Source organism: Podarcis bocagei, assembly GCF_964188305.1.
Source record: "Podarcis bocagei genome assembly, chromosome: 5".
Lineage (NCBI taxonomy): Eukaryota > Metazoa > Chordata > Lepidosauria > Squamata > Lacertidae > Podarcis > Podarcis bocagei.
Genome location: NC_138129.1, coordinates 67759573 through 67775837, shown reverse-complemented (window position 1 = coordinate 67775837; position 16265 = coordinate 67759573). Strand labels below are relative to the sequence as shown.

Genomic DNA, 16265 nt, shown 5'->3' with positions numbered 1-16265 from the left:
CTTCTGCTTTCAAGGTGTGAACTCTTTGTGGCCATTGAAACATCCAGAATGTCTCTGAGGTATGTCAAATTCTACAGTGGAATAATATGTGGTCAGTGTTCTCTACCCTCCTCCCCATCCAAAGCAATCTATGATATTTATGAATTTTATGGGTGAATAAATTTGTTTATTAATTGCCATGGATTCAGATTTTTTTTCTATGGTGTGTATATGAAAGTATAGCAGCATGAACATATCAACATGCTTTTTGTGTGATTTTTCATTACCATACTTCTAGAGGGCTGCCTCACATTCTTAACATCATGAATAGTGTCACTTCTGCATACACAATATATATTTAGAACACATTCCACACACATCCCCAATGAATCCTGGAAACTCCTTGGGGCTGAGGTCCCTTCGGCCCCCTCCCAAAAAATATTTGAGGGGGCTGCCCCCCCAAGCTAATGGGCATTGCCATTCAAATGGTGTGCATACGCAACATCTTGTGATAGATTATGCGGGCTGGGGGCTTACCTGACCCTCGTATTTTATTCAAGTTGGCACCCCTGCTGGAAACCGTAGCTTGCCCCTCACAGAGCTAAAATGCCCAGCAGCCTCAACAAACAACGGTTCCTGGAATTATTGGGGTGGGAAAATATGCCTTAAATGTCTGGTGTGCAAGCAACCCAAGCCATCATGAATTGCATCGTTGCTGCAGTTTTCGCCCAGTGAACCACACAGAAGTGTACAGCATCAGTGGTACCCATCTCCTGGATTCCCCCAGCCCACTCTGTTTTCCAGACTGTGATCCACTCCCTTTTAAAGCTGAAACTATCTAACAGCAATGGGTTTCGCAATTACGGAGCTCATATGCACAGGCAATATTGACATTTGCATACTGCATACAAAATCCAAATGGGGTAGCATTAAGGTATGCAGCCTCCGTTTCTTTCAACCCGGCAATAGTTTTGGAAGGTTTACAAGAGATCAGGTTAAATTGCTCAAGGGGCTTACATATGGTCTACTGGCTGCCAGTTAGTCATCCCTGAGGTAGTCCAACCAGCTGCCAAAGTTCAAAGTCTTTTGTGCAGATCTATGACGTGTCCACAGTGCACTCTTGGGTGGACATGCTGAGTTCTTGGCTTCTTTGCCACATTTTTGTTTTTTAAAGACCATGTAGATAATAAATTAGCAATCTGAGTTTCAATCAGGTTCCCAACAATTAGCGATGCTGCAGCAGCAACAGCTGGTAACTGGATGGTCCCGAAAACATCTCAGTGGGATATTTTCTTTTATATGTATTTCAAAGGGACTTCATTTCTGGGAAAGGGACAAGATTAATTTGGCCTTAGTAAATAACTTGAAGACTCTGTATTGGGCTGGAATTTTGGTACCCAAGGAAAAAAAGATCATTTGAATTAATAATTCTTTCCTTCTGAGAAGCATGCTTTCCCCCAAAGACTTGATATTCCTTCTACAGAGACCAATTAATTGAGGCAGTGCTTTCTTCTAATAGCCAATTATATTAATTACCAGTAAAACAACGTGTTTGCTTTGCTAGTATCCAACCAGTATGGCTTTGTCAAATGCTTTGCATTTCAAACTGCTCAAGTCTACGGGCAACCACTATCTAGGAATCAGCAAACGAAATGCAAATTCCCCATGAATGTGGAAGGTCAGGTGCTAGCAATGGGACTGGGCAATTAAAGGAGGCATAGCTCTTCCCCCGGCTGATCCCCTTGTTCTATTTCTAGTCCTCATTAATTTCTTACACTTGGATGGAGCTGCTAATGGAGATTCATTGTACAGAAAGAGTTGGCACTTTTCACTGGCAGGGCTTCTGTGCCTTTACCAGCTGAGTGTCAGGCGTTCGACAGGAGGAATGGTTCCTGATGCAACATCGCCCTACCCTGAAATGCTGCCCCAGTTGCATTCCCAGTGCAGCTCTTAAAATGCATGGGAGTCCTTTCCTACCACAAAACATTGGCTTCCTCTAACTCAGCATATCAACATGTTACCTGCTCCTTAAGCATACAGAATTGCCACAGAGAAGTCTGAACTTACCCGGGCAAATTCTGCCATGGGGAACTGTAACTCTGATTAGCCCCATGCTCCCACCTGGACTGTTCATTTCAAAAGGCACTAATGGAACTGAGGAAATGGTGTGCTTTTCAGGTATACAGTGGTACCTCGGGTTAAGTACTTAATTTGTTCCGGAGGTCCATACTTAACCTGAAACTGTTCTTAACCTGAAGCACCACTTTAGCTAATGGGGCCTCCCGCTGCCGCTGCGTCGCCAGAGCACGATTTCTGTTCTCAACCTGAAGCAAAGTTCTTAACCTGAAGCACTATTTCTGGGTTAGCGGAGTCTTTAACCTGAAGCGTATGTAACCCAAGGTAGCACTGTACAGTCACACATGGAAAAGGTCCATCTACTCCTATCTGTGCATTCTTCTACTTTGGAGAAGGTTCCAGGTTCAACCCCTGGAATTTCCTGGTAGGGCTGGGAAAGAACCCCCCCCCCATAGGAAGTGCTGGAGATCTGCTGCCGGTCAGTGTAGACAATACCAGACTAGATGGACCAGTGGCCTGACTCAGTATGAAGCAGCTTCCTATGGCCACAAACCTCTGCTCATTGTTTTACCCAGATAAATCTGCCTGAAACGAATGTGTAAGGCCTCCTGCTTCAGCAAACGCTCCTGTTCTTTCTGCTGTGAAATTTCAGAGGAGGTTTCTCTCCAGCTCTCCAAAGAATTTCTATGGCCACCCCCACCCATTCTCTCCATTTCCCACTGATGTATCATCCCTCGCAGTCATCTTGGCATCTCAGGTGTTCTTCCCACAATCATTGCTTTCAAATGCACACACGCTCTTGGCTTCATTCCCCGACTCCCTACACACACACACACACACACACACAGCAGAAATTGCTCATTACTGTAGAAAGAACAGATCAAAGTTCACATTCGGCTTTTGTATCACATGTGTGGGCTGTGTCTTAATTGTGCCTCTTGTGCTCAGTGATGCTCAGCCAGGCAAAGAGAAACCTGCAGAAAGAGAGGCTATGAGAAGGGGAAAGGCTGGCAAACTTTTCAAGAACCACTTAATGTTTAAAAAATGCTTCCCCTCCCTCTACCCCTTCGTTGAATAATTCACACTTCAAAAGGATGTAGCTGTATTATGCATTAAGTATCTCCCTATGTATGAAAAAAAATGTAATGTTGTCATCACCTAGCCCCCTTTGGAGGATCTGTAGTGCCACATCGCAAGCCCAGATTTGCATGAAGTCAGGGTTGGGTAGGGGAATAAAACAGAAGTCAGATTGCATAACAGGAGTGGCTGTGGTGGAGGAGCCCAAAGGAAAGGACTTTGAGAGTGGACTTCATCCACAGAGGTGCACTGCTTTGTCTCTTGAGACAGACGGATGCCAGCAACCACTCCCTAATAATGTATTAACCTTGTGTGAGTCAAATGGTCTTTCCATTTAGTTTATTTTCAGCCCAGGATTTGGGTTTTTGGGGCGGACATGACAGACATCAGTAACACTGCCTTTCTCTATGCATGCACAAGGTGTTTGTGTCGAAACATGTCCCCCAGAAACACAAAAACATGGTTGAGAGGAAGGATTCCTCAGGCTACATTTCATGCGGCATTTTTGTTTTAAGGGCACTAGGTGACACTGTGGAGCAGCATTCATGTGAGATGAAGAGCTGTGGTTCTCTTCCAGCATTTCAAAGATTTATGCAGGACACAACAGTGATAGTGACATGCATAGCTAGCTGCCCTCTTTCGTTTCTTGTCCCTCTGTCTTGCAAAAGCATTTGTATCATGAACACAAATGAGCTACAGAGCAGCATTATTCTATGCGGGTTTGATGGTGGCTGTGAATTGCTGAGAAAAATACTGAGTTATCAGAAAGAAAGAAAGAAAGAAAGAAAGAAAGAAAGAAAGAAAGAAAGAAAGAAAGAAAGAAAGAAAGAAAGAAAGAGGAGCACTGCAATCTCCTTCCTGCTACACAACAGAGCTTCCTAGCCCAAATCCCTTATCTAGGGCCAATGGGAGCAATATACCATTGAGACTTCCTGCTTGCTTCTCTCGCCTGCTGTGACTGACACACACACACACACACACACACACACACACACACACACACACACAGCACCAAATGCTCCTGCACAGCCTGATGGCTGTGGAACACAAGAGGATGCCTTATTCTGAGCCAGTCCATTAGTCCATCTAGTAGGTGCCAGACTTTGGGCTCCTAAACTTCAGCAGCACCCCATGTGATGCTACAATTCAGCACCCCTGCCCCCTCTCATGCTCTCTTCTACAGCCTTGTTGTGGTATCCCCTGCAGCAGGGCACCCAATGTGACTTCCCTGGTCATGCTACCCTAAAACCACCTTGTCGTGCTGCAGGTTACAACCCTAATACCAGCAGTTAGGCTTTAGTGCTCTGTTCATCAATGGGCTCCTTGCCAGGGCACAGACACTGACAGCAAGTGTCTAGTGATGCCCACCACTGGGATGCAGCAAAGTGTCTAACTAAATAATGAAAATGGTCTTCTATTGCTTTCTAAAAATGAATACAGTGGTACCTCTGGTTACGTACTTAATTCGTTCCGGAGGTCCGTTCTTAACCTGAAACTGTTCTTAACCTGAAGCACCACTTTAGCTAATGGGGCCTCCTGCTGCTGCTGCGCCGCCGGAGCACGATTTCTGTTCTCACCCTGAAGCAAAGTTCTTAACCCGATGTTACTATTTCTGGGTTAGCGGAGTCTGTAACCTGAAGCATATGTAACCTGAGGTACCACTGTAGATCCCATTTGTATGCTACCTTCTTTGCAGCTTTTTTGCACATTTACCTGAGTGGCCTACTCACATGAGCAGCATAGTGTCAGAGGAAGCAGCTCGTGGGAGCTTGGAAACAGGAAGTAAATAAAATTACACTAAAAGATGGGAAGCTCTTTACCTGCTTTGGTCTGACTGCCTCCTCTCTTCTTCTGAAGGCTGTACACACAAGGTAGGCTCTATATATTTTGAACTTTATGAAGAGGCTCAATGTGTGGCTCAATCCAAAGATTCATCTGTCTGATAAAATCTATACAATCGCAACTTTGGCTCTCTCTAGTTCCCTGAGGAGGGACGCGGGTGGCGCTGTGGGTAAAACCTCAGCGCCTAAGACTTGCCAATCGCATGGTCGGTGGTTCGAATCCCCGCGGCGGGGTGCGCTCCCGTCGTTCGGTCCCAGTGCCTGCCAACCTAGCAGTTCGAAAGCACCCCCGGGTGCAAGGAGATAAATAGGGACTGCTTACCAGCGGGAAGGTATACGGCGTTCCGTGTGCTGCGCTGGCTCGCCAGATGCAGCTTGTCACGCTGGCCACGTGACCTGGAAGTGTCTGCGGACAACGCTGGCTCCCGGCCTATAGAGTGAGATGAGCGCACAACCCTAGAGTCTGGCAAGACTGGCCCGTACGGGCAGGGGTACCTTTACCTTTAGTCCCCTGAGGTGGGCAAGGGAATAAAGAACTCTGTCCTCATTTACACAATTGTTTTATTGTTGAGCTATGCAAAACTCAAATGAACATTCAAGAGAGGATTAACATAATGTGTTAAACTGGCAACTTTAAACAGAACGGCCACAGGAAGACAAGCCCGGCCTCTTGGCACCAATCAGCTGATTAAACTGAATAATACAACTTTAAACTACACTGCATTCCAGTATGACTCCAAGACATCCACAACATATCTGTACCTGAACTTCTCATTGAATTAGTTGGGTGCTTTGAGATGCATCAGGCAAGAAGCCCTGGAAGATATAGACATCATTAGATAGAGTAGGACCATACAGCATGCTGGAACCACTAGCCTAGGCTTCAACAAAGAGGAGACCCAGGGACTTGTAGCTGAAAGAGAAGGATAGGAGGTCATCCCATGGGACATGATGCTGAGCAATCTATTTTCTCCATTAAGCTTGAGGTGAGAAAGGCAGGGTAATTGTCACACCATGGGAAGCCCCCAAATTGGGACCTCCCACAGTGTAACAATTACCTTTCTTTCCCAACTCATGGGTAATGAATAAAAAATATTCCAGTCTCTGATTATGTTCCCTGGCATGCATGCAGTATATCCCAAGGGCAAACTTGGTACAACCCCAAACTTTGACAGATTTCCCCCCCCCCCACTGCCTATAAATTGCTGGTACAGAAAGAGAATGGTTGAAGAACAATTTATGATGGAAGCATTAGCTATCAGTAAATAAGCAAGCCAACGTGGGGCTCTTTGATGTAACATATGATGACTGGGAGCTGTGTTGACGCCAGGAAGAATTGTTGCTGCTGCTTCGTGGAGAAACTCTCGGCAAGTAGATGGTTCCTGCTGTCAGGCGCTGTCTTCAAAGCTGCCGCTGTTGCTGCAGGAATGAAATCGCATCGTACTCATGGGATCCGACACGTAACCTGTGGAAGGTGAAGAGTAGCTCAGGTGAGCGAGTCACAAACGCCATTCAGCCCAGCAAACCCTTCTCCCTCCCCTCTCCGCTTCCAACAGGCCTCTGTATTTATCAAGGTATAAAAGGATGTTTTCGCTAACTAAATAAGCAATGCACAGATTTGCTCCCAGGAAAATGTGTTTCGGGCAAATCTCTTTGCTACCTGAAATGCCCAAGTTTAATGCCATTCTCTGAGGGAAAATGCTAGGAGACGAAATATGAAATACAGATACGCAGGCCTTTCAAATGCAGTGTAGTCACAATAGCCATTTAAACTGGTGGCCGACACAAAATGGGAACCAAGGTATTTAAATACACTGTCACATTTCTATTTGATTTTTAAATATACCTATTTTGACCTTGAATGGGAGATCCAATAGTCAACAATAAGCAGCCTGCCAGAAATAATTATGCCCTTAATCCTGGGCAATTATCATGACAATAGCTGCTATTGTAAGTACCAGGTTGTCTATTAAGGACTATTATTATTCCTTTACCATCTGGGCCACTGGTCAAATGTGATTGCTACTATTATTCTTCTGCTATAATATTTGTCATCCTTGCCTAGTCATTAACAGTGCAATCCTATGCATGCCTGCTTAGAAGTAAACCCATTTGAGTTTAACGGGACTATCCACCCCACCCCCTGGAAAGAGTGTACAGGGTTGCAGCCTGTCTTTCTAAACATCAGGGTAATATTATATGGAGATATTATGTACAAAGGCCAAAAGGTCAGGAGAGAAAAAGTATACTTTTAAAAGTTTGTGGAGGAAAGCGGGACCCAAGTCTAATATCAGGACAGTCCCTATAGTACTATAATTTGGCACCTGCCCTAAAAGGCTGCAACATTCAGCACCAGGGTATAACAAAAGAGCACAACTGCACAAAGGAATGAAAACTAGCATTGAAGACCCTGTGTGAGAGGCGGGGAAGGGGAGATCTCACAGGGTGAGATGCTGTGGGAAGAGAGGGATGATCCCAGGTGACAGCTGCAAGGGTTCACCTGTTTGTGTATGGGATAAAAGTTAAGATATAGAAGTGAGAGAGAATCTTGTAGTTTTCTCTTTCCTTTTAATCTTTCTTTCCAGGTTATTATTCTTTCTAGATGAGTTCGTTCTTATTATTGTATCATGAAAAAATATCAACAAAACTTTTCAAAGAAAGAATGAAAATAAAAGAAAACTAGCATTGAGGAGTTGTGGCTCAAAACAAGGACATTTCCAGAGGTCTTTAAGTGATGCTCAGCTTATGTAACTCCAGCCTTAAAAACCTCTCAAACTTGTCTCTAAATTCCAAGCTCATGGATGCATGTGGAACTCTCTCTCACAAACAACCCAGAAGCTCTTGCCCTCTCAGTGAGAATCATGTATTCCTACGAGGCTTAGTAGTGTGTGGAAATCAATATGTGACATAGTAATGTGAAGCTTGCAACACGTCTCTGAGCAAAGATCTGCAGCAAGCTCCAGAGTTTTGCATTATAGGAGTCTTTCATTGGAATAAGACACTTAAAAAAGGTAAAGGACCCCTGACAGTTAAGTGCAGTCGCGAACGACTCTGGGGCTGTGGCGCTCATCTCACTTTACTGGCCCGAGGGAGCCGACGTTTGTCTGCAGACAGTTTCTCCGGGTCATGTGGCCAGCATGACTAGGCCGCTTTTGGCGAAACCAGAGTAGCACATGGAAATGCTGTTTACCTTCCTGCCGGAGCGGTACCTGTTTATCTACTTGTACATTGATGTGCTTTCAAACTGCTAGGTTGGCAGGACCTGGGACCGAACAACAGGAGCTCACCCTGTCACAGGGATTTGAATCGCCGACCTTCTGATTGGCAAGCTCTAGGCTCAGTGGTTTAGACCACAGCGCCACCCACGTCCCCTATATAAGACACTTATTGGAAGTCTTATCATTACTGTTTCTTATACTATTAGGGCCCTTTCAAATATTATGCAGGTGAAACCTGGACTTCCTAAAATGCTCCAGGTTTGGTATCTGTGATTGATATCCCCACACCCAGCAGGGTCCACCTCACTGACCCCTGTCTGTCCTTGACCCCCCTTCCCCTGCCAATCACTGAGCTCCAGCACCCACAAACTGGCTTGCTGACACCACTTTGTTTTGATGTCAATCAAGGGTACTATAGGAAAACAATCTGGTGGGCATCACAAAAATTTGGTGGTCCTATATATTATTATTTCAATAATACTCATGATAAATGGATTTATTTTATTATTATTTTTTTAAAAAGAATCACACTTTTGTTCTGGCCATTATTCTGCTTGCCCCACAATGCTCTGCTATGCCCAGGTATCATAGGAAAAATAAAATGGCAGATCGTGGGAGGCTTCCACTCCTTAGTTAAGAGGAAAAACCTGATACTTTGTGGGCTACAAGGCAAGTTTGCCTCTGAACCATGAAGGGGGCCTGCCAAGGACACTTTGCCAAAGGCTCTCTCAAACCGGTCTTACAATGAACACTTGACAAAGAATTGCAACCAATCAGAGCTTCCCAGAACTGTACCTAAATGACACCTCTGTTTGTAGACATGCTTATTGTGTTCACATTTCACAGTTTAGAGGCACAGTTAAAACCTTTTCAGTGCAAAATGGCTCTCCAGTGGTGGCAGGAATCACAACAATCTCCCTGGAGGGTCTAAGGTGTGGTTAAAGTTTTTCCCGAGTCTTGGGGGAACTTATCACATGCCTCGTTTCTACAATCAGTAATGGAAACATTTACAGATATTATTACCGAAGCTGACGGTTTGCTATCTTCAGTGTACTTCCAATTTTTGTGTGTGTGCCAGTTTCATCCCAAGAAAATGGATTAGCCCATAAATAGAACTGAACTTTGTAACATCTGAGGGACCTCTTACCATTTCGGTCAATAGGCGGGTACTGGAAATTTCTCCTCATTTCTTCCAGAGAAAGACCTTGAGAAGGGTGCTGTCCAGTGCTGTAAAATTGACAGGATGTCTTCATTATACATGACTGAATATGTTATCTTTGTAATATTAGAGCTTTTCTACAGAAACAACATCCTTTAAAAAAAAACACCAGCGGAAAACACAACCGGCTTTTTAGAAGAAGCAATTGCACAGGAAGAAAAATAACATGGATGGAGAAGGAATACATTTCCAGAACAACAACTTCTCAGAATTTTGAGTTTTGTTCTACAATGCTTTCGACCTGAAGAACAATTCTAGGTGACAATTCCAATATACCATAAATAATGTATCTACCCCAGTACTATCAGGTTCGTGCATGCTAATTCCTTTGTGAAAGAGAACATCACCCTTCAGACGCAAATCCAAATGTTGCTCACTGAAAATATGTTCCATTATCCTAGGAAGCAATCAGGTAAAGACTGCCTGTACCAGCTGTTCTCAAATGATGGGCTAGCAGATACTGAGTACGCCCAGAGAGTGTGAAATAACGCCTCAAACTGCACATTAATATCCAGAGGATTCATAACAATATGTCTCTACTTGTTCATGGTAAGGTATGCAGTTATCTGAGGTTCTTTCAAAAAACAAGAGCTTCAAAGAATTTGTTGTCAAGTTGTGGCTGAAAGGACAAGCTGAAAGGATTATTCCCAGCAATGTACCTTCCTTGGTGATTTTGATAAGGGCAATTTCTAACTGATGGCAGGTAAGAAATTTATATATTGGTTTGGCAGATTTTTTTCCCTTTCCCGGTGAAAAAACTGAAGCTTTGTTCCTAAATGTACCTTCCTGGAAGTACACATAGGACTTGCTGCCAGTAAATATACCTGTAACTGTGGAGCCTGTATGGATTTGCAGTGTTGATATTTTCCCCTTTCCCTCTCATTTTAGCAGACTCTAATAGCACCTATATAGTCTTGCTAAAATGTGCCTTTTTCCCCCTTTACATGATATCATTGCCCAAATACAATGACGTTTCCTTCTTCATAATACTCCCCTCCAAGTCTCATCAAAGCAGTTGCTATGGAAAACTGACCATGTTGCCTTCATAAATGTCTCAACACTTTCACCCATCCCTATACTTACCTTGGTTAGAATATTATATTTGAATTACAGTTTGCAATACTGTCTGTCTGTCCATCTAGCTATCTGGAGAGTGGTGACAATACTGAGAATTAAAGTAAGGGTAATTAATTGGATCCAAGGAGCCAGTTCAGGCAAGTCTGATGTTTTGTGTGCACTCAGTAGTATTGATTGATAGATAGATGGATTGAAACCTGTTTTAAACAGCAAAAATCTACTTGCTACACTGCATGGCAGACTGCGGTTTTGAGCAGGAGATGCTCAAAGATACTCTTCTTTAAATTCTGGCCACAAAAGCCATTTAACTAGCTAGCAACATTCACCAACAAATGGACCACTATTTCAAAGCAGAGTGTTCCAAAATATATTAAGCCCTCAACTTACATGGGGGTTACGTTCCTGGGATCATGCCTAAAGCCAAAACACATTGGGTGCAATGGTGGGTGGGATTGCCAAAGTCTTTTTTCCTGGACATTAGCTCCTTTCCACCACGTCTTTCTAATCCCCCCCAAAAGTGGTAAAGCTGAATGTGCACATGTTAAATGTGCATAAATTGTGGGCTTCCTGTACAGTATAGGTGGGATTCAACTACTGAACCCTGTCAGGGAAAGCCCTGTGCAAGAGTTTCCACTTGTGCAATGGAACTTTCTCCTCTCCTTGCCACATGCCCCCCCCCCCATTTGGTTGTGGGGGGAGGGTTGGGAGAGCCCCAGAGCAGCATGCAGGGAGAGGGGGATTCTTTCATCTGGCAAGCTGATATGTTTGCACAGATGGAACACTCATCACACTGCAATGTTGAATTCCACCCCATAATTCTTAATACTATGATTGTTCAGAGAAGGCATTCTGCTTTAATCCCAGTCCTATTTATAACCCTGAAACCAAATGCCCATACAATGCAATGTGAGACACAAGTTGCTCCCTGTCCATGTAATGTATAACCTGCAACTCTACTCTGTGGCTAGTGGAAGAGGAAATCCACATTGTTAGAGCTGCAGGGTCCCTGCTGAATTGAAATGGCTTCTTCATTTATTAGCCTAATTCAATCCATTTATTCATTCATGCTATGTGGAGTGTCTCTGTCACTAATCCAGCTCCACATTTACCTAAATGAAAACTAATGTATGGTTCCTAAACTGTGCTCAAGCAACGAAATCTAATGGGGGCCAAGGTCAAACGCAGAGCTCACCATCAACCCAGCATTAATATTAGTCAACGTGGCTGTCAGACATAAGACATTGCCTCAAACTCTCTACACACAAACACTTCATGATTTCTGGGTCAGGCTATTGCTTTGCAGGGGCACCATTTAGCAACACTGTTTGAACTGCCAGCTTAGATTGCTGATAAACTGGGAAGAATGGAGAAAATGACTAAGGTGTACAGCTTCGGGATGCATCTATTATATCAAGGCAGGCAAAGGCGGGCAAATGCCAGGTAAAAGGACAGAAAGAAGCATTCACACATTCAATCATAACACGTAGAAGACAAACATGTCTGTGATACCAACTTTTTTTTTTTTTTTAAAAAAAAGATCTTCATTTTTGTTAGGGCAAATATACCGGATTTTCTCCTATAGGAGTGCTATCCAAGGAATGCATGCAAATAATTTGTTCAGCAAATTCTGCTACATCAGAAGGTGAGAAACTGGTATATGGTCGGAACTCAGAGCATCAAGCCATGCTGGCTTCTCTTGTAATCTTAATATGGATGTTTGAGAACTCCAGACTGACCTAATTGGTTTGGGATTCTGCTGACTTTTTCAGAGTGTTGTCCAAGAGCCAGTGAGATATGGGGGAAAGCAGAAACATCAGCAGCTGCTTGGTGCTTCTACCTCACGTGTGTGTGTGTGTGTGTGTGTGTGTGTGTGTGTGTGTGTGTGTGTAAAATATAAGCTTGCCCTAATGGCTGCTTCGTGGGCTGCAGCTGTCACATTTCCACAGCCCAAGTTGCCTTAAAAATGGTTGGGCTCAGGCTTGGCTACCACTGGTGGGAGCATCCTGTATTAAGAGCTCCACTCAGGACTTTCCTGCTAGCGGAAGTGTAGAAGCAACTTTTCATGCTTCCCCTGCCCCCTCTCACACTGTTCCAGAGAGCTGAGGGGGAATCTGCAAAAATCACTTCCTCCGCTATTGGCGAGATCTCCACCCACCACTGGATCAGAAGCTTCCTGTGGATGCGTCCATTCTAGCCCTGGAAAGCAATGTCTGGATCCAACCCAGGAAACATGCAATGGGAATCCTGAAATGAGTGGCTTGCCAGGAAGACATTCTGGCAGTTATCACGAAGATTTAAGGAATATGAACATGTGTGTTTATAGGTGTACTGCTTCCTGTATGCTATCACTTTGTCTTCCTGTAGTGTGACCAAGAAACCACATGTAGGAAGCCCACTTCTGGGAAGATTAGGTACCTGTGATGTGGAATGCATTTGCCAGAGATTCTGGAGAGCTGCAGCATGTCAGAGTAGGCAGTACAGTGGTACCTTGGGTTAAGTACTTAATTCGTTCCGGAGGTCCGTACTTAACCTGAAACTGTTCTTAACCTGAAGCACCACTTTAGCTAATGGGGCCTCCTGCTGCTGCCGCGCCGCTGGAGCACGATTTCTGTTCTCATCCTGAAGCAAAGTTCTTAACCTGTAAGCACTATTTCTGGGTTAGCAGAGTCTGTAACCTGAACCGTATGTAACCTGAAGTGTATGTAACTTGAGGTACCACTGTACTGAGATAGATAGACAAAGAGGTATAACCATGTAGATGGCTGACTTTTGACGTTTTCCTCCTTATTAAAGGTGAAAACCAGGTGGCAGGCACTCCAGATTCCCCGTGGCAGCAATTCGCTTTTATTTTCCTCTTTCGGTGTGGGATAAATACTGCCTTCCTGACTTTACACAGCTTGCTTAGGAGGCCTGGGGAATGGTCAGCTTTGCAGCTCTGGGCCCCATAACCAAATGGGTACTTCCAAGGGCAGAAAGATTATCAGGGCCACGGATATACAGTCAGAAATAAACAACTCCACAATCCGCCTCTTAAAAGCACACCCTGAAGTGTAGGATTTTCGCACAGAAACTTAACTGAAAGGAAACTCTAGCTGGGGAATAGGTAATCCAATATGCCAAAGGTTCCCATAGGAACACCACATCTTTTATTTATACCTGCTTGGAACAGCTGCCTCATTTGGAGTCTGGCTTGTTGAAAGTGCAGGCGGCAGCCCCTAAAGCTGAGCGGCTGCAGACTAGTCTCCCCGCTGCTAGACAAGCTTCTTGGTGCTCTCGAGCCCCACTGCCTTTCAGTGGTTATTGGCTTCTCATGGTTCATTAAAGACCTTCATGCAGCATTTTTAAGTCTCTCTCTCTCTCTCTCTCTCTCTCTCAATCTTGTGCTCAGAAACATCCCTCCCATCTCCTGTCCTTGTAAAGCCATAGGATAATCTGTGTGTTGGGCTGGGGGGGGGAGTGCAGCTCCCTTCACCTGTGTGCCTGTTGCGCTCTGTCTCAGAGACACACCTGTGGAGGATGCAAAGATCATACCCAGATTCCTCTCATTAGCACTGAGCCACTGGCCATGGCTCCAAGGCTTGGGGGGAAAAACAGCAGCAAGATGATTAGCGAGCCTGCTGTATTATTGCATGAGGCTGCCGGCGGAGAGGTGTATGTGCCGTGAAAATTCAAAGAGAGCATCAGTGCAAATCTGGGACAACTTCTCTGCTGTGGCCTTCTCGACCCCCCCCCCCCGTCCCCCTCACATTTGCTTAAGGTCTGAAAGATGGCAGGCTTGTTCTTTTTTTTAGATCAACAATGCTTGGTACTTTTGCAGTAATTAAAATTAAGAGGAAACTGGGCTACCCAGGAAAAAAAAAAGTCTTGCTGAGCACCTAGGCGCATAACAGCAGACTGCAAAGGTTTTATCAGACGGGCTGTGCAACATGGATACTCTGTGAAAGAGGCTGATGTTCCTGTGCATGTGCAGCATGATAGCTGAGAGCTAATCAAAGAATTATGAGCTCAAGATTCTTTAGCCAGGTTAAAAAGTTGTGTAAGAAGGAACACAGCAAGGCTATAAAAACTGTAGAGAAAGCAAGTCATGGAACCATGGCCCTGGGAAAAGGTTTCATGTACTTATTTTTGAGGGAAAGATGTAGAACAGGCCCTTTTCAGACCTTTCTAGCAATTGGGTGCCTTTGATTAACCACTATGCCAAGTTTCAGCAGTGACTTAGGTCATAATCCTTGCTTGCAAGCTCCTCTGAAAGCAATTACTATACAATCCATTACTTGGATCCTAATTGTAACTCTGTGAGTGGAACAGAAGGCCACACGGAGGATACATGTAGCAAACACAACTTAAATATGAAAGGTTATGGAGGGAAAAGCCACGCTGCAAGCCCACGCTGCTCACAGCAGACTAAGTAACTCACCGTGCCCAAGAGCTGACACAGACAAATCCTGGTATGGCAAGCTAGAGGGGTCAAACACTACCATGCATGTTTGCAGAATGGAGTTTCTCCAGCCTCACCCTTCCCTCCGCAGCTCCCTGCACCCACTGAACATCTGCTCCTCAAAACCCATGGGAGCTTGAGGGATAGTGTGGGATATGGAATGGTGGACCGCTAATGGAGGTGATGCAAGCCTTCCCTCAGGAAAGCATCCCACGATCCAGGAAGCTCGACTGCGCACCTGCTTCTAGGCATCTGAAGTGCTCACCTGCCATCCCTCAGGTGGTGGTGGAAGAAACAAAGAGCAGGGTCCCCTAGTACTGATCTAACTGGTTAGGGGGTTATATGGAAAGGGTGTGCCTTAAGGTAAGGAGGCCCACTCATTCATTCATGGCAGGGATAGGGAACCTGTGGTTCTCTAGATGTTGATCCCATCAGCCCCACTAAGCATGGCCAGTAGATGGGATTTGTGTGGTCCAGCAACATCCAGCGGACCACAGGTTCCCCACCTCCCGATTCATGGAGTAACAATAAGGTTAAGGTCATGCCACCACAGACAGTAGTTGAATTTGGAGCTCTCTCACTTACCGTTCCAGAGCTGGGTCAGTGGTGGCAGCCATGGAGGGTGAGGGAACGAAACCTTTGAATTGTGTGTGTGTGTGTGTGTGTGTGTGTGTGTGTGTGTGTGTGTGATATTAAGTGACACTATCTCAAGTTACTTTTCCCTTCCCAATTACACAAAGAGTTGGTTAAGTTCAGTGTTCAGTTGCACAAGAGATCCGTGACTGTGCCCAAACACTTCAAGACATTCATGCAAGGCTACATCTATCAGAACAAAGCTGATACTCAGTTGGGTTAAAAAGTGGCTGTTGGTTTTTAAATGTCCTAGGGAAAAAATAATAACCTGAGTTGAGTTCTGTGCTTTTGAAAACAGATCACCCCCTCCCTCCACTTGGTCTGCCTTCAGTGAATTTGCTTGCATAAACCTTGAAGTGTCTTTTGAAAATATATATGTATTTTTTTTAAAAAAAATCATTAGCCATGATTCCAGGACACTGACACTCTTTTCTCAAAGAGCAGAAAGGAGCTGTGTTACTAAGACAGGACTTTGCAGAAACTTAATTAGTCTTTGGGGATATTATTTACTTCACAAGATGGGGAAGAAAACAAAGGTCTGTCACCAGCTAACACAGCTGAACTCCGTAGCTGCATTCATAGCTTCTGGGTTCGATTAAAGATTCTCTCTCTCTTCTTCTTTTTTATGCTTTCAAGGTCTCTTTTGCGGAACTTGACAGGATAATAGAATCAGATTTGTTGAATTCCGCTAAACTGTAAAGTAACGT

At 44.5% G+C, this 16265-nt stretch overlaps 1 protein-coding gene across 1 annotated transcript in view; it reads right to left on the bottom strand.

Moving 5' to 3' along the window:
- Positions 1 to 5517: 5517 nt before the first annotated feature.
- LOC308586741 (serine/threonine-protein kinase TNNI3K) overlaps positions 5518 to 16265 on the bottom strand; it is a 165393-nt gene continuing 154645 nt past the window's right edge. Inside the window, exons 25-26 of the mRNA XM_081193729.1 lie at positions 9339 to 9418; positions 5518 to 6438 (exon numbers count right to left, since the gene is read on the bottom strand). Of these exons, the coding sequence (XP_081049855.1) occupies positions 6362 to 6438; positions 9339 to 9418 (157 nt within the window). The 3' untranslated portion in view covers positions 5518 to 6361. The remainder of the gene's footprint in view (positions 6439 to 9338; positions 9419 to 16265) is intronic.